Source organism: Astyanax mexicanus, chromosome 1 (genome assembly GCF_023375975.1).
Source record: "Astyanax mexicanus isolate ESR-SI-001 chromosome 1, AstMex3_surface, whole genome shotgun sequence".
Classification (NCBI taxonomy): domain Eukaryota; kingdom Metazoa; phylum Chordata; class Actinopteri; order Characiformes; family Acestrorhamphidae; genus Astyanax; species Astyanax mexicanus.
The window spans coordinates 101092067-101112645 of NC_064408.1; the positions used below are offsets into that span (position 1 = coordinate 101092067).

General features: G+C 37.2%; 1 protein-coding gene across 1 annotated transcript; it reads right to left on the reverse strand.

Moving 5' to 3' along the window:
• Positions 1–20407, reverse strand: slc7a14b (solute carrier family 7 member 14b). The gene is made up of 9 exons (XM_007232671.4): positions 20154–20407; positions 11273–11378; positions 10426–10954; positions 7601–7837; positions 5793–6010; positions 4729–4875; positions 4089–4297; positions 2278–3101; positions 1–583 (listed from the first exon to the last, which is right to left on the reverse strand). Exons 3-9 carry the CDS (start codon positions 10700–10702, stop codon positions 231–233), a joined length of 2265 nt encoding a protein of 754 aa, XP_007232733.3. The 5' UTR covers positions 10703–10954; positions 11273–11378; positions 20154–20407; the 3' UTR covers positions 1–230.
• Between the last annotated feature and the right edge of the window lie 172 nt (positions 20408–20579).

The window sequence follows — 20579 nt, forward strand, 5'->3', positions numbered from 1 at the left end:
CGGATAAGCCAAGTACAATTTATTATCTTGAAATAGCTCGAAAATACATTACACTACCTCGTCAGGTAACACCAATCCAGCTCACACAGTGCTATAAACATCTAGTGCACATTTCTAGCAAGTACAAATACAGCATCGGAAACCAAATAAAAACTTGGTCAGGCATAAGAAAAAGCTGTGAGACCCAACAAACACTAGTTTCCTTTGAGGCGTAATCCCTTGTGCAGTCCTCACTCGGGTGAGTATTCAGAGTCATCATTGACCAGCTCCTCAAAGCCCTTCTTCGTCCTGCCTCTGCCTCTGGATTTGTGACTGTTGGAGGATGCTGTGTGTTCATCAGCTTGTTGCTGATAATCCTGGTACTGGTTCTGGTACTGATAGCCTTTGGCCTCGGCAGCCCAGCCCTGGTAGCGGCCTTCTTCTCCGTCCTCCTCCTGCTGCTGCTGGAAGTCATCATCAACCGTGAAGCTGTCGTCCACCCCGGCGTCATATCTCTGGTAGGAGCTGGCGTGGGCCTGCTCCTCCCGGGCACTCAGCTCCAGAGAGCTGTTCCACATGCCATAACCAAAGTAGATCATCAGACCTGTGGAAGAGGAGAAGATGAAAAAGTACTGTTGATGCACATAAACTTACAGTTTCTAATCACCATCAGAAAGCCTGTGACTGTTTTAAGTGACTTTTTTTTAGTTTATCCTTTTTCTTATATTATTTATATATTTTTTATTTATTTTATTCTTTTATTTTTTGTTTATTTATTATTACTTTTATTTTTTATTTTATTTTAATGTTTCATTGAATTACTTATCATTGTTTCATTTAATCACTTATAATTTTTAATATTTTACTTTACTTCTACTATTATCTATTTACTTATTTTATATTTTATACATTTTTTATTTTTATGTCAAATTTGTTTTTTATGGTATTTCAGAATTTTCTGTTCTACATATATATATTTATTAAATATTGATTTAAAATGCGTACTTTTATTTTTTATTTATTTTTTTACTATTTTATTTCTTATTCTTTCCAAATTATCATTAAATGTTTTCAATCCCTTTGATGTTATAAAGGCTCGGCAACATTGTAAATGAGGGTCACCCTCAATGTTTCTTCCCGAGTGAAAATAAAGGTTGATTGACATTACAAGTCCATAATACCATAATAAAGGCATTTACAGCTATATCTAGATTAGCACTGCTAAAGAATGCTAAGATTTCCCTGGTCATGATCATTAGCCACCCACTGTGCTGTCTACTGCGGGTGGTAATGTCTTCTATGGCATAGTGCCAGTATACACATGACACTGTGGATTGAGGGATGTTAAATGCCTGCGCCACTTTGAAATTGGAATGTCCCATTCGTCTGGCCTCCTTACCCTCAATCAACCTCTGATAGTTCATGTCACAAGAAAACACCACAACTTATACTTATTATATGTGTGAGCCTTTCCAAGCCGTTCCCTGAAGTACAACTTAACTATCACTTTATATACAGCTATTTCATGATTTTTGGCATATCAGTGTTCATGTCCACAAGTGTGTCTCCTCTCGCTAAAACCACATCCAGGTGATGGCAAAGACTTTTCAATATGTAGTTAGAGTTGAATAGTGTTATAGACGATCAACAAACATTTAGTAAACCTGCTCATTCAATATGCTTCCTAAAATCATGTGTATTAAAAAGGGTAACTGTCTCTACTGTTGTGAGAAGGCTTTCTTCTAGATTTTGGAGCATTACTTTGATAATTTGATTGCATTTAGCGATACAAGCATTAATGGGGTCAAGATGTTGGGTGATCAACAGCCAACTCCTCTCCAACACATCCTAAAAGTACTGGATGGAGCACCATCAATCCAGACAACACTACTTCCTCTACTCCACAGCTCAATGCTGGGTGACTTTATACCCATTTAGCTCACACAGGGCTTTAGACATAGTGCCAATAGGTTCATGTTTATGGACTCCAGAGAGAGTACTCTTTAATTGGCAGCACTTTTTTTTGCTTGGACAAGACAAGTTGTGTGTGCATTTGCACATTTGTGATAGCAATGGGAGCAACTTAATATGGCTGTATGCATTCATTATTTATTAAGTGGTGTTCCCAAATGTTATATGCAACAAATAAGGAAAACTCTGCTCTAAAAGTACTGATCACATTATTTTAACTAAAAAAGTGCACATCTTCTTGGACACCAAATATTTCTTGGCTCCAGTGTAAAACTGTGTACAGTACATTTTAAAACATTGCAGCATTAAGTCATTAAGCTATCATACCTATAGAGCACCACACAGCAAAGCGAATCCATGTGATGCTGGACAGTTTGAGCATCAGGTAGATGTTCACCAGAATGGCAGCAATAGGCACAAAAGGTACACATGGAGCCATATAGGGCAGCTTTTTAGGGCTTTCCGGCTGTCGCAGAATGATGATGAGCAGGGCTACCATTAGGACAACGACGGTAATGACAAGCGGGACCAGCACCCAGCGGGCGGCATCAGAGACTCGGTCAAGGCCGTATATGACGAGTATCCAGAGCAGGAAAGTCAGGACGAAAATAAAGAGGACGCAGGTGGTGACGGTGCGTCCAGTGGCGGGTGTAGGCTGGGCACCCAGCTCTGGCAGCCCCAGGTGAGCCCGCAGGGCATAATAGTTGGTGCCCAGAAGCCTTTTGAGCAGCGAGGTCAGCATGTTGTCAGACAAGTCTGAGTCCGTGCCCTTTTCACTGACCCCATATCCCGAGCTGTCTGACTGGTAGCCTCCAGAGTCGGATTTGCTGATCAGCATCTCGTCGTCTCTTTGTGACGGGTGGTTCTTAGTCTCCCAGGCTTCTGTCTCACACTCTGCCAGCACACCCTCTTTACTCTTCCAGGTCTCTGCGTCTTCTGGTGTGACGCTGGTAAAGCCGTCTCCCTCAGGCTGGTAGCGGAGCAGCAGGACACACACAGACACCAGCGTGTAGGCCAGCAGGGTACCGATGGACATCATCTCTATCAGGTCCCTCAGGCTGACCAGCAGGGCCAGCAGAGCGGCCAGGCAACCCGAGACGGCACACGCAACCACCGGCGTCTCGGTGAACGGACTCACGTGGGACAGGAACCTGATACACACACACAAACACAAACAAAAGGTTCTCAGATGCTGAACACTTTCAGTTCACATTCCATTAGTAGACACACCAAAGTGCATCCAGATACAAAGTTTGGAATCCCTTGTCATATTAATAATTTGTGTTATTATACTCTATACAAAAATAACATACACAATAGGTTTACACAATATAAACTAGAATATAATCTACAATTCATTTTAATTATATACATTAAGCTAAGTTATCATTATATTCTTTTGAGTCTGAGACTAAAGTGTAAAATTGTAAATATAAAGCCTGTAAAGCTATGCAGAACTCACATTACAATAAGCTTATACATTTCTCTGCAACCAAGTTTGCTTATTATATGATAGAAAAATGCACTGTAGTTGTCTTTTATTAATCATTTCCAATACTACTGTTAAGGCCATTATTTGTTTAAAAGTTTTTTTTTTGCTTTTGTTGGAGTAACTGTGATTACACCTGGATTTGCAAGTGGTCAGATGAAATCTAAATTCTGATTCATACAGCAAAAATGCATGTATAAATACAATGTCTTTACAATTAAACATGCAGTTGGACAGTGTTCTAGAATTACTGTCTAAATCCACAATATATTATCATTATCATCTTGATAATAACAAATATTTGCATATTTCTTACTGACCTTCACATATATACAGTACCAGTCATAATTTATATTTTACCTTAAAATTTCCAAAAACTTAAATTCAGTATTTTTCATTATTTTTAAATGTTCTGCGTAGATTAATACTAATAATAAGTCATCCAAACTATATAAAACATATGGAATTAATTTAGTTAAACAAAAAAAGTGTTAAACAAACCAGAATATGTTTTATATTTTAGATTCTTCACAGTAGCACCTCTTGCTTAGATGAAAGCTTTGCACATCTTTGCATTTTCTCAGTCAGTGTGTTGAAACTTTTGACTGGTACTGTTTATACAGGCAGATACAAGGATAAACAAACTCACCTGAAAAGCAGTCCATCACCTGCCATGGCATAGATGACTCTGGGCATTGGGAAGAGGGAGCCCAGCAAACTGACCGTAAGTCCAGCAATTGCACCCACAGCTACAACGTACTTCCCAGCCAGGAAGCCATGCACGGCAAACATCTCCATCAGAGGAGCATCTCCATCGATCAGGTTATAGGGCACCATCAGGGTAAGGATCACACTTACCTGCAACACATTATTACAAAAATGCAAAACATATTCTCTAATAATGCCGCTCAGCAGTCATGCAGTCGTGAATACAATTTTAATACTGAAATCTTCAAGATACTTCAACATATTTTTTAAAAACTCAAAACTCAAGATAAATATTCCTAGTGACTCATCCTTTCATAGTCAACTTGCGGATTGGTAATAAAGAAAAAGGAGAAATGTGAAGGTTGTGCAGATAAATAAACCTCTCATGCTCCAGCAGTGATGTGGAAACTAACTAAGAGACTAAAAGCACTGATTTATCCTGCTTTTATGATTCGAGAGGAAGGAATCAATAGAAGAGAGCGTCATGTACTGAGAGTAAGCTAGAGACAATAGTGATAATGTCAGGAATGAGGACATAATGACATGACGAGGTATGTGAGTGCTGTGAGTGGGCTACTAACAGAGACGTAGGCTGTAAGGCAGGTGACGAGCGAGGCAGTGATGGCGTAGGGGATGGATGTGTTTGGACTTTTGGCCTCCTCTCCTGTGGTGGCAATTATATCAAAGCCGATGAAGGCATAGAAACAAGTGGCGGCCCCCTGCATCACCTGAAAAACACGACAGATAAAGAGTCTCAGTAGTGGCGTCATCTTCTTCATCATCTGCTCTCAGAAACAAACATGAGAGCTTTGGTTTAAAAAGAACTACTGAACATTTAGCACAATTTGGAATGTATATTCCCAAATATTCATTAGTAAAGATTGGTTTGAAAGCTTTTCAGTTTTTTAATAAGCCGCATGGGTTTCTTTGTGATGTATTATGTTAGCTATTCTTATGAAATAGCTGTTAAATTGACTTTAATTGACACAAATGTGGAAAAAAAATATTGTACACTGGATTTTTGACCATTTCTGCATTCACTACATCTGCAGAGCTTATTTGGCAAAAATAAAGGGGAAAAATGGGGGGTGTTCCAAAACTTTTGATCAGTAGTGTGCAATTACATGTAACAATATTAGGACACATTTATTAATAAAGAACGAATGGTTCTAAAGTGGTACTGTAATAAGATACCAACCACAGCAACAGGTCAGCTTGTGAAATTTCTTCACTTCTTGATATTACATGATCAACTGTAAGTGGTTTTACTGAAAAGTGAAAGCATTTAGTAACCAGAGAAACTTGAAGTGTTGAAGTACATAATGCTGAGGTCATTATGCTCTGATAACTTAATACTAGAGTTGCAAAAGGAGGTCAAATACATATTATTAATTTATGGATTTAAAATGGAGTGCTATAAAAGCTCCTTTAAATATAATGTGTAGAGGTCCCAATTATTTTGTCCATACAGTGTAGTTAAGAGAAGTTAATCGTATAGCACACACTAGAAATTTCTGAGTAATAGACTAAATTAGAAAATCGCAATACAACAAAAGTGACTGAAGGATAGATAGGTCATTTCATTTTGAATTTGCTGAATAGTTAATCATTTAACATTGCTGTTAATATATAGAAGCACTCTTACCCCTGACCATCCGTAAGGCAGGAACCTGCCGTCCTCCCAGTTTGCTCCGGAGAGAAAGAAAAGGCCCGCAATCACCATGAAGACCCACACCACCAAGTTGATGATGTTTAGTATGTTGTTGAAGCTCACAGAGTTCTTCACCCCAAACGCTATAATCACTGTCACCGCCACAGCAATGAGCAGAGCCAGCAGGTCAGGATACGACTCCTCTCCTTTACCTGCGCAAAGCAAACCATCACAGGACAGCTATAATTACCCCACTACATCAATTATGCAGAAAGTAATTACTTTTAAATGGTATTGCAAAACAAGAGTGACAACTCTTGACTTCTATGAGATTTAAGAAACTTAATAATTTTCTTAATCATTACCATTTCAAAATATTTGAAAAAATTAAGGACATATAAAATACAGCACAGCAATCACATGAACATGCCATGGTTATTCTGACTGAATTGATTGAGAAATCTATTAAGTAATTGTCTGAGATAGTATTTCAGATCCAAAACATAATCGACATATTAGGTATTACTGTAAGTTTACAAACCCACAGAAGTCAAGAGTTATCATTCTTGTTTGACAATAACATTTAAAAGTAACATATACACCTCTAGAAAAAAATAAGAGACCACTTATAAATGATAAGTTTTTTTGATTTTACCAAACTGAAAACCTCTAGAGTATAATCAAGAGGAAGATGGATGATCACAAGCCATCAAACCAAACTGAACTGCTTGAATATTTGCACCAGGAGTGGCATAAAGTTATTCAAAAGCTGTGTGTAAGACTGGTGGAGAAGAACATGCCAAGATGCATGAAAACTGTGATTAAAAACCAGATTTATTCCACCAAATATAGATTTTTTAACTTTATTAATATCAACTTGTTTTCTGTACATTATTTGAGGTCTGAAATCTCTGCATCTTTTTTGTTATTTCAGACATTTCTCATTTTCTGCAAAGAAATGCTCTAAATTACAATATTTTTATTTGGAATTTGGGAGACATTTTGTCCATAGTTTATGGAATAAAACAATGTTCATTTTACTCAAACATATACCTATAAATAGCAAAATCAGAGAAACTGATTCAGAAACTGAAGTGGTCTCTTCATTTTTTCCGTAGCTGGATACATACATACTGTACATACATACATACATACAGCATTTCATAGTTAATTATAATTTATTAACACAACTACATTACATTTACATCCAGTTCAGACTGAAATGGGGCAGGACCTAATACCATGTTGCATAATATCGTGACTTTTGCAATGTCTCACGGAAGCTAAAGAATGCTACACTGACTGTTAGAACATACACTGAATGTGTGTTTTGCTTGTCTGTTCGCATGGACAATTCTAGCCAGACACAACCAGTCTCGGTCATTACCATACACTGTGCTGTCCACTGAGGGTGGTAATGCCTTCTATGACGTATTCCTGGTACACATGTGACACAGTGGATTGAGAAATGCCTGCACAAATTCACAAATGGAATATCGCATCCATCTGGTAGCCACTTTCAGACCCAGCTCGAACTCATCATTCAACCTCACTCACAAGTTAACACCTCACAACTTATACTGGTGTGGGCATTTTTAAGTCATCCACTGAGGCCAGACTTCATGATCAATTTCCGTACTTCTATCCTATGCCTACATTCAGAAACATGCCATTGTCTCCACTGTAGCACAGGGACAACTGACAGATGATATAGAAATATGTTCCATAACAGTATATCAGATTACCCTGTGTGGATGATACACTGCACTCAGTTTAGCAGAACATCTGTCAGCATCACTCACCCAGACCATTAAGCGTGCCGAGGTGGTTGATCATGAATCTGCTGATGGTGTGGTTAGCCAGGGAGTCGAACATGCTGCTGAGAGCGCTGGCTCCAGCTGCTGTACCGATCAGATACTCCAGAATGAGATTCCACCCGATGAAGAACGCCACAAACTCACCCACTGTCACGTAGCTGTAGGTGTAGGCTGAGCCGGTGGTCTTTGGCACTCGCACACCAAACTCAGCATAACACACTCCTGAGAAAGACACTAAGCGATTAACCCTCTTTTTTTTGTGAACAAAATTTTTTATTTTGAGCTTTCATCCTCAAATAATACATCATTCATCTCGTTTTTTTTTTAAACTATACACATAGCCAGGGCCTGCTAATAATAATATAATAATAATAATAATGATGACAATCAAGAAAATAACTTACAAAGGCCGCACATCAACTGCTTCCATTACCCGTTGCATACCTATACATTTCTACAGACAATCTTCAGAGCAGCGATTAACCCTCTTGAATCATATGCTAATTATGCGACTGATTAGGACTACCAGGATTACTCAACCAAATCAAAATGATCCTGAAAAACCTTTATCATCTTCTTTCTTTGAATTATCAATGATTATTAACAGTTTAAAGAATCATAGTGCCTAGAGATAATGAACAAATATTTTGTCATGTCTTTCCAGTATTAAATGTCACTTTTACAATGCAGCTTATTATTCAGATAATCAGGGAAATAATCTATAGCTTGACTGAACTGTAAATTTGCATTGTGCTTAATTCAAGCTTTGAGCCACCCCTCAAGAACATGCTTTACACATGCATTTCCGGACAAGCTGAGATATATAAAAGCATCATTCAAAGTGAAAGAAGCACGTCATTTTACACATACATGTCTTATGTTATTTTATTACTTTATCATGCATTTTTTTGCTAGCCAAGGCCACAATATCAACTATAGAGGTGCTAGTTTTTCAAGTACAAATAAGTGGAACATCAGCATCACCAGATTCTGAATCTGTTTTGTGTAATACTTCCCAGGAAGACAATTATTCAAAGACACACTGAAACAAATGTGGCTCCATTTGTTTGTGTCTTCATTAAACCTAAACAGCAGAACGTCTGATCAATACAGACCTAAATAAGAGGTGGGGGGAGCGAGGAAGCCCTTTCAGAATGACAAGTGAGTGTCTGGATCAGATAAAGAGATAAAAGCACTCAGAGTGGGCTGCAATAATCACAGACAGGTGCTCCCCCTGGGTTTCCTCACACATACACGAACAAGCACTCACACAAACCTCGAGAGCGTAATAACGACTGGAACAGAAGATAAGGACTAATTACAAGGTATCTGGGCTCTGACAGAAGCATCTCACACAACACAGAGGACACACAAGTTTTAAAAAAGCAAAGACTTATTTGGACTACAGGCTTAAATATAATTAGAGGTGTTGTTTAGAAACAAAGTTAATTATTTGGGTTATTTGGAAACTGCTATGAGCTTAGTGATTTCATTTCATCAAGCTGCAACAATAAGCTGATCAGTAATTGACAACTTCAGTTACAGAAATGTGCTGTATATCATTTCTACAAATATAATAGATACAGTAATTCTGATAGATAATTGTAATACTACACCACAGGAAGCAAAGGAGGTGATACCGCTTGTATCACCACTGTATAAAGGAGAAACCACTTGTCAGTAGGGCTTTTTTTCCAATTGTAAAACATCTGGACTCAACTCAGATAATGATTCCAAATGATCCTTAGTGAAAAAAGTAGATTAAAGTATACTAAGCATTATTATACTTTAGTGCACTATAGTGTACTTGTAGCCACATTATTATTCAGTATATTTAAAGAGTGTTAAAATGGAGCAACTTTTTTTTTGTACTAATATACACTGAGTATATTATAAATGTACTAAGAGTTGATGTTAAATATATATATTTACATTATAGTACAAATATGCGTCTTGTTCCTGTCTTTTGTGAGTAGCACACTTCTAGTATACTTCATGAAAATATATTTTAATATACTGTATTACATTTTTTTTTTGTGTTGCAAATTTACTTTAATTTTTTTTTTTTTTTTTTTTTTACTTTTTAAAAAGTTACATGATACACTGTATTTTACGAGAACTACTGTAACAGCTGTTTTTAACACACTTTGCTAAAAATGTTTAAAAGTATATTTGGAAATAAGTATTTTAGAAGTATACTGAATTACATTAAACTAAAAGTGTATATCATAGCAGTCTATTTTTTTTAAATACACTATATTGTACTTTTTAAAAAGTATGATGAAAGTTTACTTTCATAATATTAATGTACTTTTAATATATTTTAAGTAAGTACATACATTTGTAAGTATTTTTACAGCATACTTAGACATTTCTCAATATGTTTTTTTATTCTTTTTTTTTTTTTTTACCAAGGATTAGAATCGACTGAGTCAATATTAAGAGTGGATTCCACACAATTTGCTCAGTTTAAAATAAGTTGCGCAGACAAAAAATATGCAAAAAAAATTATATACAAAAAAATTAACTACACATATTTGTTATATAGTCTTTTACTACAAGATATTTTTTGACTCAATTTAGTCAATTTCCAATAGCTATGACTCCACCATCACCTGATGCTACAAGTGCTGTGAGAGCAAGCTTTCATTTCTCTTACTTCAGTAAACATATATTCTCACTGGCTAGCACTGCACTGAGTTATGGGGGAAGAGGGAGGGCCATCCTGCACACACACAGATAGCAAATCCAGGTATGCTTATAGACGGCTATGGCATCTTCTAGGATTGAACGTTCTGCATGGAACTAACCTGACAGGATGGATGCTACAGCAGCGATGATGAAGGACAGGATCACCCCCGGTCCAGCCATTTCCTTAGCTACCAGTCCAGCCACCACATACATTCCTGTACCCACGCAGCTGCCCACGCCCAGAGAGACCAGATCCACCGTAGTCAGCACCTGAGCCAGCCTGGTGCCATGCAGGTCCCCTGCACCCTCCTGCATGGAGTCCACCGGCTTGGTCCGCAGCACACGGGAGTGGAGGCCATACCAGGACGTCTCCCACTTAGCAAAAATAGAGCTCATTGTCCTTCAGGTCTGTTAAACTCAGTAGGTGACGAAGTGTGCTGCCTCGTGGGGTTACTGCTTCATGCGCTGAATCACAGCCTTCTGTTCCAAATTTGACCACCTCCCTTGTTGTGAAGTTCTTGCTCCTGGGGGCTAAATTTTTGTCCACTTTTTTTTCTGGCTTTCACGCTTACGTCACTGTCTCAGAGGGGATCCACCAGCACCTGCTTCAGCATGGTGCTGCACAGGAAACACGGCTGCTCAGAGATGCTAAGAAGAAGCAGAAAGAGGAGAGGCAGGACATACAAATTGTACAAGATTTTAGTAACTATCATAAGTAATTACCACAGCAAATTTGCCAGTGTTAAATTAACAATGTTAGTCTTGATATTAACTATGTAAAATAAGATATGTTAGTGATGGGCCCCATTAGGATCAGTGGTAAAACCAGGAAGGGTTAAACACGGGACCCATGTGGGTTGTACACTGCTCAGAGCCTGTGCTATCAAAAGTTTGGAACTAATTTCTAAAATTATTATATATAAAACAATGAAGTTCATGCTTATGATTCAGTATTTTTAAACCCACCTCCAAGTAATTTCCAGAAGCCATTAAGGTCTCAGCATGTGTGGAGCTTCTTTAAGTCTGTTGGAAAAGTGTCCCAGGTGGATCCTCATGAAGCTGCTTGAAAGGCCTATGAATAGAGTAAAGACAAAATAAAAAAACTTTCTAAAATCTCTAACAGATTTATAACAAAATAGCCCTCCTAAATGTTGGTGTTTATCAAGTTGTATGAATAATATATAGTGCTGTGTAAATGTCTTCCTGTAAAAGATATTTATTTTTACTGAAAGTAAAGAGTTTTAAGCAATATCCATTTTGACTATTTTTACATTTTTAAATATATTATTCATTAACAAAATATATCATTCACTCTCCAGTGCATACAGTCCATGTATTGAAATGAAGCTACAAAAATTGCTTTCTTTATAACTTCTGTTAATAAATAAAATATTTAACGTTTAAATAACATCTGGTCTTACAGTACATACTTTATTAGCAAATAAAATAATGACAGATATTAATGTCAAGTATTTCTAATGATAAATTATATAAATGATTCTGTAAGTATTATCACACTAATTCAGGTGAAACATAGTGGCGGATGTCTCATTTGACTGTTAGATTAGACAGCATTGTGTGCAGCGGGTATTGAGATACAAATGACAGGAACAAAGTGATCAGTGTAGCTGAAACATCACACGGAGCAGCAGAATGGAGAGCAGATACAGACAATGGCAGCTGCATGATCACAGTCTGAGCAAAGCTGAGGTAATCCTGCCTGTAACAGACAGTACTGACAGGCACTAAACGTTTACTTTTACTGTCATACATTCCTACTCTTCTCACTTTCTTAACTTTCAACACCTTAATGTATTTAGTAAAGGTTGAGAAAGTAATTAAATAGCAACACTTAATAAAGCAGAAATGGTTTTGTTTGCTTCATAAGCAGTGTGTACTCCATTCACACCACAGCAACAATGCTAATAGCCAAAAGGCACTGCACTGTGTATAATGCTAGCACCATACTAACAGCGGCTATGCTGGTGTTGTAGAACGATTTTTGGTGCTCAGACCTTCAAAGCTTACACTTATTATACATGAATTATCGTAACAGATAATTTGGTGTGTTTTAAGGCAAGTTTCTTTCATTTCTTTTATATCTAAATAATATTATATATATGTTTATGTGTTTGATAATGAACTGACTATTTTGTAAGAAGAAATTTTAAACCCAGTAAACAAAACTGAGGAAAATAGAGCAAATATGCTGTAACCTTTAATGTGTTTGTTCTATTTGAATGCTAAAGCTAGAAAACTCTCTTTCCAGTTTTATCACTGTAGTAAACTGAAGTACAGTGTGTGCGCTATTGATGGATCGGTAACACTGTAGGGTCACAATTAACAGTACTTACAACAGTAATAAACACTGTTAAATGGATTAGTAACGTCTCAACATATCAGCAACTGACACTGGTTAAGACATTATTTAACAGCATTAATGTCTGTTGCAAATAATATTGAAGTAAGACATTAGTTTAAAACATTGTAATGGTTAAGCAGGTGTTCCCAATGGATATTTTAATCCCTCATACAATATTATGATCAGGTAAAACTGAATATAAGTTTTGCGACTTAATCCAAAGGCAAGCAAAGAAGACAATTCCATGTTTTTTTAGATTAAGAACTGCCATTTTGAAAGTTTCAATGGAAATTTAAGCAATAAAACGTATGTCTGTCATTGATACAGCTTAACTAATACTTGAGAGCTGTAAAAAAACACAAAAAAGGACAAACATATTTGGACACCTGTTTATTCATTGATTCTTCTGAAATCAAGTGCATAAAAATGTTTGTTGGAGTAACTGTTTCTACTATCCAGGGAATGCTTTCTATATTTTGGAACATTGCTGTAAAAATCTGATAGCATTAAGCAACAAGAGCATTAGTGAAGTCAGGATATTGAATGTTTACCACCCCACCTCATCTCCAACTCCCAACTTATTCAAAAAGTATTGGATAAAGCACCATCCTCTTAAAGGCTACTCAAGGTAACTTTCTTCTGATAGTCAGCTGTATATTCCCCATCTCTAGTGAGGCCACAACACAAGGAGGATAAAGACTAGCACATGTAAATCAGCCACTGCCTCTTTTCAAACTGCTGCTGATGCATCACTGCCGATTGCGCTCGGAGGAAAGCTCAGTGACTCTGTTCCGATACATAAGCTCACAGATGCTTTGTGCTGATCGACATCATCCTTTGGAGTGATAAGGGGAAGAAGTGCCATCCACCCACCCAGAGAGGGCAAGGAAAATTGTGCAGCTGATGGCAAGCTGCATGACTGGGATTTAAACCAGCTCAAAGTAACTAAGTACAATTCTGCAAGTATTTTTCACTGAGAGCTGAAACAACAGAACAACAGGCAAGAGAAAAAGACAGCTATCAGTGAGCCTTTTGATGGCAACGCTGATACAATCACAATAGCAGCGTTTTGTCTATAGTGTGCAGCCATATTACACATCAAACAACTCATCTATGTCTTAATGTCCCATTTCCTTCACTCGGCTCCACATATCTCCTTTCACTTTGGTCTCTTGCACTGATACCATCGCCATGTTTCATCCCTCTCACTCTAATATGCACCTGCGGCTGACTCAGAGAAGTTCCAATTACAGTGGCTGACTGATTCCAGACCTGTCGGCTCAGCTGACAGAGTGAGACGCCCCTTCTGCCTGCCTGTAATTACCACTCCCTATACAACAGAACTGCTCCGCTCTGGTAAAGTCAGACAACATCTCCACTGAGGACAGCTTACAAGAGACTGGCAAAAGAGACTGCAAGGCTTCACTCATGGACACATTACATTCTTTAAGAAAGCTCCTAAATGGTTCTTGACTTGGCTGTACAGTTCTAGGAACAGCTAAAATGTTTCTTTCTCTGGAATTTACTTATTGTTTAGCCTTTATTTGTGCTTTTCCTATACGTTTACAATTTCTTTATAACAATTACATTTGAATCTGAAACACAGATTTGCAGTATGCTTCTATCAAGAACCAGCTTTGTTGGAAACATATGCGAAAGAACTATTAAGAGTACAATTAACAAAATGTAGCATTTTACCCTAAAACATCAAATTCAAATCATTGTGATACACCACTGATCTGTAATTGTGAGAACAATATCTCTATCTTTGCTACTCCAGGCTCATATAAATAGGTAAACAGGTGGAACAATGTTTATTTGTGTAAATACCTGAAATATTACTCTACCACCTCAGTCCACAAGATTCTGACACTTTCAGTGACAGTTCTGTATCTCTCAGCTTGTCCAGAATTGCATGTGAAAAGCGTGACCTTTAAGGGGTGCTTAAAGGATGTATTTACACCTATAGACTGTAGGGGGAACGCAGGGGGTTAAGAACTTATGTATTCTTAGTGGCACCAAAATAGTTATTTGTGGCACCACCCAATTTGTTTTTAAAAATGCCCCTTTGTAGGGATGTAATTTTTAAGAATATACACTAAAAAGAGAGGGAAAGAGAGAGAGAGAGAGAGAGGCTGAGAGTCAGACTTCTCTGCTCAAGTGTTTTAGCCCAGTCATTGTAATTATACTGATCAGCCTTTCGCATCTGACCAAGTGACCCACTCATTTCTCAGCTCCTTGTTGGTCCACAGTCTCATTAGACCCTTCATTTTCACTGGCACAGTGTACTAGGTCTGAATTATAGTAAGCCATTTGTTGGAGTTAAATGTTAAAATAATAAAATAAGAACCAAACTTAAATGAACATGTGATCACAGAGGTTTGGAAATGTCCACGTCATTTTAGAAAATGTCATCAGCTTGTGATAATTAGAAGGAGACAGAAGAGAAGGTAAGGAACAACTTCCACTTGTCTTAGGAAGTCAATGAATTAATGAGAATTACTGAGTGAATAATATACTATTGTTAGGTTTAGAAATGCCCAGTTCTGTAAGTTGAAATCTTTGTATCTAGTCACATGTACTAGGAATACATGGTAGAAAGCATTATCACCTACGTTGGACAGCGCAGTGGGTGGTAATGATTATGTCCAATGTGTGGTTAGAATTGCCTGTGCAAAGTTACACATAATCAAGAGAAAGATGGATGATCACAAGACATCAGACCAAGCTGAAAGGCTTGAATTTTTGCACCAGGAGTGGCATAAAGTTATCCAAAAGCAGTGTGTAAGACTGGTGGAGGAGAACACGCAAGATGCATGAAAACTGTGATTAAAAATTGATTTCTAAACTCTCAAAACTTTATGAATATAAACTTGTTTTCTTTGCATTATTTGAGGTCTGAAACCTCTGCATCTTTTTTGTTATTTCAGTCATTTCTCATTTTCTGCAAATAAATGCTCTAAATTACAATATTTCTTTTTGGAATTTGGGAAGAATGTTGTCCGTAGTTTATAGAATAAAACAACAATGTTCATTTTACTCCAGCATGTACCTATAAATAGTAAAATCAGAGAAACTGAATTAAAAACTGAAGTGGTCTCTCATTTTTTTCAGGGCTGTATATATATAAAATACATCCCTTTTACTTTTCTATGATCTGACCTTTTTAATATACAACATTTTATTGGAAATATTTTGAGCCATTCATATTAGTCTAGCATATCCAAAAGGTTTAAAGGGATAGTAATATTAATAATATAGTAAATAAAAAATGACAGTGAATTAAAACAACTAGATGAAAAAAATATCTCCCAGACACAAGCAACAACTCATATAGGCAGTTTGTGGAGATGATTCATTCACAAGACCTTAACTGATGAGCAACATTGGATTGCATTTGCTCTTTATGTGCAGACAAAGCATTGATGTCACTGTTGGGGGCCATCAGGAGGGGGTGGGCTGAAGGATGGACCATCCATCAGATAGTGAGGAGGAGGTGAGTGTAAAGCAACAGGCTTCACCGCACCACCCTCAGGCCATTCCCCAGCAGGGGAGTGGACGGCAGAGTGAGGGAGAGCCATGAATCAAACCTTGGCCACTATATTTACGTGCAATCTTGTCTCACTCGTGTGCAATTTCAGGCGCCTTACTTAGAGCACTCGTGAGAATTACAGAATAGCGTGTTTGTGGATGAGGACTGATGGAGTGTTGCTTTTGGTGCTTTCCAAGTGCAAGAAGAGAAAAATATGCAGTTGGATGATCACACTGAATGGGGCTAATGCTTTAGATATGATGCAGGCTTTGCTGAAGAGCAGTGCACATTAGGACTAAGTGGATGGATTCTTCAGATCCTAAAGAGCTTTTTTTGAGAATCCATCCACATTAAGTGACCAGTAATTGCTTCCCAATAAAAGTGGAGGATATGAGCGTACATCTAGGAATTATGCAAGTATATAGTGACAGGCACAATATTAGATTAGCTCTTTACTGAGGGAGGCACATTTTTATAATAATCAACCATATAACAAGACCAATTAAACCAATTAAATTTGACATTTTATTTAAAGGACCCATAATATGGAGAATATCATTCATTTTAATTACAAAAATAAAACTTCTAAAAAAGTATTTACATATTCCACAGCATTTTAGCCCTGCCCACTCACACTGAGGTCATAAAGGAGTTTATAGCCTCACTTGTTCCTTGAATGACACAATAGCAGGCCACCAATCAGTTCAGAGGGCATTTACATACAACTGTCCAAAAAAAAGCATTAGGGACCGAATATGCATCAAAGTCCTGAATTTTATACTAAATATCGTCACTGTCCAATGAAAAACGTGTATCGCCAAAACAGAAAACAGTACTTTTATAGGAGAAAGATAAAAACTTCCTAACTTTAAATGAATTTAATTCAAAAGCAGTTATTTCAGGTAATTTTGGACATTGTCATTAAGAAATGTTGACACACTGTAAGGGACAGTTTGTGTGTACCAATATGTACTAAACTAAAAATCGAATAAAATGGAGATACTGGTGTTTATTGGACAGCGACAATATGCTCTAATATTGTCAACACTGAACTCCAAAAAGTAGTACATGAGTAATTGCTATGTAACTGTAATTCAGTAGCCTTTTACAATAGGCTACAAAAGGCACATGGTTTATATTGCATTTGTGACATTTACTAATGGTTTCCTCATCTATGGTTATAAGGAAGTTGTTGTTTGTAGGCTTAAACTTATACAATTATACTTATGATTGTACTTTAAGCACCAGGGCTGACTAATGGAGTTTAATTTAGGTGCTTGTAAGGCCCATCTTTTGTGGTACGGATAGAGCCTTGTATAGAACTGTCCGAGTATCAAATTTAGCTCAGCTTTTTTAATGGTTGCCATAACATCAGCAGAGTATCATGAATAACCTTAATCAGACTGAGATGCCCATGAATCTGTTGCTAACTTCCTGTTTGTTATACGAATAGTTTAATAGGTTATTTCCCTATTTCACTGTTGAAATTATTTTTACATGCACAAATAACTTGTATTAGCATTGCTTGTTTTATATCATTTTATATCATTTAGAATCAGACTGAAAAAGATCATCCCTGGCATCGCCCCTCTCAGTAAACACCCACAGAATGAGACAGCTGAAACAGACCTGTGGTCAGCCTCCGCTCTGAGCTCCTGGAAAATTAGATCATGAATCTAATGCTGATGGATAAGCTGGAATGGATCCAGGGCAGAACGCTTGTTGTCTGTGAATGACAGCAAACACTGCTCTTCTGTCAGCAGGGAACTAATGAAATTTGTAGCTGTTGAATTACATACAAATTTAAGAATGTCACCTAAATTACAAGTTGTTAAATAAAATGTTTCAGCCTGTGTTTGAAATTAATGACACAAACGTTAAAAATATATTAATGCTAATTTGGCACTAATTTAGGCACAGACACTGATAGCCTAAAGGGTGGCTCATACCCTTTCCTAGTTAAGCTGGACTCAGCTATCATGGTTTTGTCAGCTGAATTCTGATTGGCAATCCCTCACTTCAGAGGGTTTAATGTTTCAACAAAAAATAAGGTTTTGCTTTTTCATCTAAATTGTAGCTGCCTGTTGTGAACATCTGGCTGCACAAGACATCTAGATGAAAATTAAGCCTTTTAGAGCAAAATAAATCACAAATCACCTGCATCTACATGCTGTACCAAACCAGCAGGCTGTGATTGGTCATTCACCTCATACTGTCAAAGTGAAAAACACCAGACTCTCTGATACTAAATCTGCCCTCCAAAGCCGAGGCTGCATCTGATGTACTCTGCATTTCTGGACCACTATGTAACAAAAAACATATACAGTAGATCAAATAAATGCAGCCTATTTTGCTGTGAGTTTGAGGTCTGAACTGATGTATTCTCCCAGGGCCATGATTTATGAACAAAAAAAAATTAACAAAAATAAATAGGCACGGAACTGGCAGAAAACTAAACATCTGTAGGATATTTTGATTTAAATTGTTATCTATTAAAAATAGATAAGGGCACTGGGAAGTATGAAAATATATTTTGTATAGTGGTAAATTTTTACTTTTCTAAACATACTGTGAATATTGTCAGTAGAAAACACAGAACTGCATGTTCTACTACATAATGTTAACTGGGAAAACTGCAGCAGATTTTAAAACTCATCATTGTCAAAGAAAAACCTGGTCTATCCAAAATAGAAACTTTGCAGGAGAAGAAAATAAAAGTTAACTTTCAGTGGAAGTTATTGTTAAAAGCCACTTTTGAGTCATATTCTATTGGTCCATTCATTTTGAAATATTGACAAGGTAAAGAACAACTTCCAGACTACGATAAAAAAAAGTGGAGATACAATGGAGGTTTTGTCAATCGGTGGCTATATATCACTGTATGGGAGTGTATTTTAAACATAAGTGTATTTTAAACATAAAGCATTTTGTCTAATAATCAAATTATTAAAATAAATATCATGTAATAGTAAAATATACTACATGCAATACATATAATACATAGATACAATATTTTTACCATCACCCAGCCCTTGTGTAAAATGATTGATTAATTAAAGCATTCATCCATATATCATATTTTATATTCATATTTGAATTGGTTTATTTTATTGCACAATACGTTTGTTTTTTTATAGGCTAGCTACCATAGCATATGCTGACCAAGATTGCATGCATTACGTATCATTGCTGTCACACAAACCTCATATCTCCTAAATAGCAACTTGGAGACAACTTCTCTACAGGAGAAGAATAAAACTTTAAAGCAAATGTACAATTAGTTTATTCCAAGTAATTCTATAGCCGTTCTATTTGTCTGTGTATTATAAAAAAAATGTATATAATGTAACAGACAACCACTAGATTTAATTGATGTGAAATTAAGATTTTTAAGATTGTAATAAATAATATTTTCTAAACAAATAGTAATAATATAACTGGTGAGAAAATATTCTGCTGGGCCCTTGATACAAACAAACTAATAAATAATCAAACAAAACAACAGAGGTTGCAAACCTAGATTACAGTACCAGACAACCCATATAATTAGAGCAAATTTAAGTCAGTATATTTACTGTATCATTTTGAATAAGCATGCATTTCTCAAAGAACTCGGTTTCCCAGAATGCTCTTAGATTTGGGGAAATGAAATATTCACAGAGATGATGAGGAGTCAGCTCCAGGTCCTGAGAGAGTTTTACAGAGAGAGAGGGATGAGCTGCTGCAGTCTGAGAGACGGAGGCTCACAGAGGGAGGTTTATCCTACAGCTCTCAGAGAAAGGCGAGGGAGTTTAACAGAGGGAGAAAACACCTCAGTTCAGCCTTTTTTAACTTATCATCTTGTTTATAAACTGGACCCTGACTAAGCCCGCTCTCTCCCGCACTCACAGGACCCGCAGACCCGTGTTTATCTCGAGTTTAAACTGCAGTAAAGATGAGGAGACTGAACTCACCCCGCGGAGCAGCACAACAACACCGGCGCTCAGCTCAGCTCCATCCCCGGCAGCAGCAGCAGCAGCAGCAGCAGCAGCGGCGGCAGCAGCAGCGGCGAGTCCCGGTCAGCCTCAGCGAGCAACGGGACGGAGCGCGCAGGACTCGCTGAATAATTCACAGCTCTGCCATGTGATCAGAGATAAATTAATTATTCAGCACCTAGATCCGCCATTCAGCAGCTCCCTACGTCACACCAGCTTCAGCGGAGGTTTCGGTGTAGATCTGTTTCATATTCATATCCCTATTCATCAGATCCAGCTCTAAAACAACCTCCATGCCACTGACCTCACTTTCAGAGAGAAAAAATAGGTATAGGTAGATGTTTTAGTAAAATGAACATTGTTGTTTTATTCTATAAACTACAGGCAACATTTCTCCCAAAATCC

What these genes read in the sequence shown, in the direction of transcription:
- slc7a14b (XM_007232671.4), bottom strand. Translation starts at nt 10,702, where the DNA reads ATGAGCTCTATTTTTGCTAAGTGGGAGACGTCCTGGTATGGCCTCCAC. An exon ending in TGTAGCATCCATCCTGTCAG is followed by an intron (nt 7,838 to 10,425) that starts GTTAGTTCCATG and finishes TGTCTTTCTCAG; the next exon opens with GAGTGTGTTATGCTGAGTTT. An exon ending in TGCCTTACGGATGGTCAGGG is followed by an intron (nt 4,876 to 5,792) that starts GTAAGAGTGCTT and finishes CGTGTTTTTCAG; the next exon opens with GTGATGCAGGGGGCCGCCAC.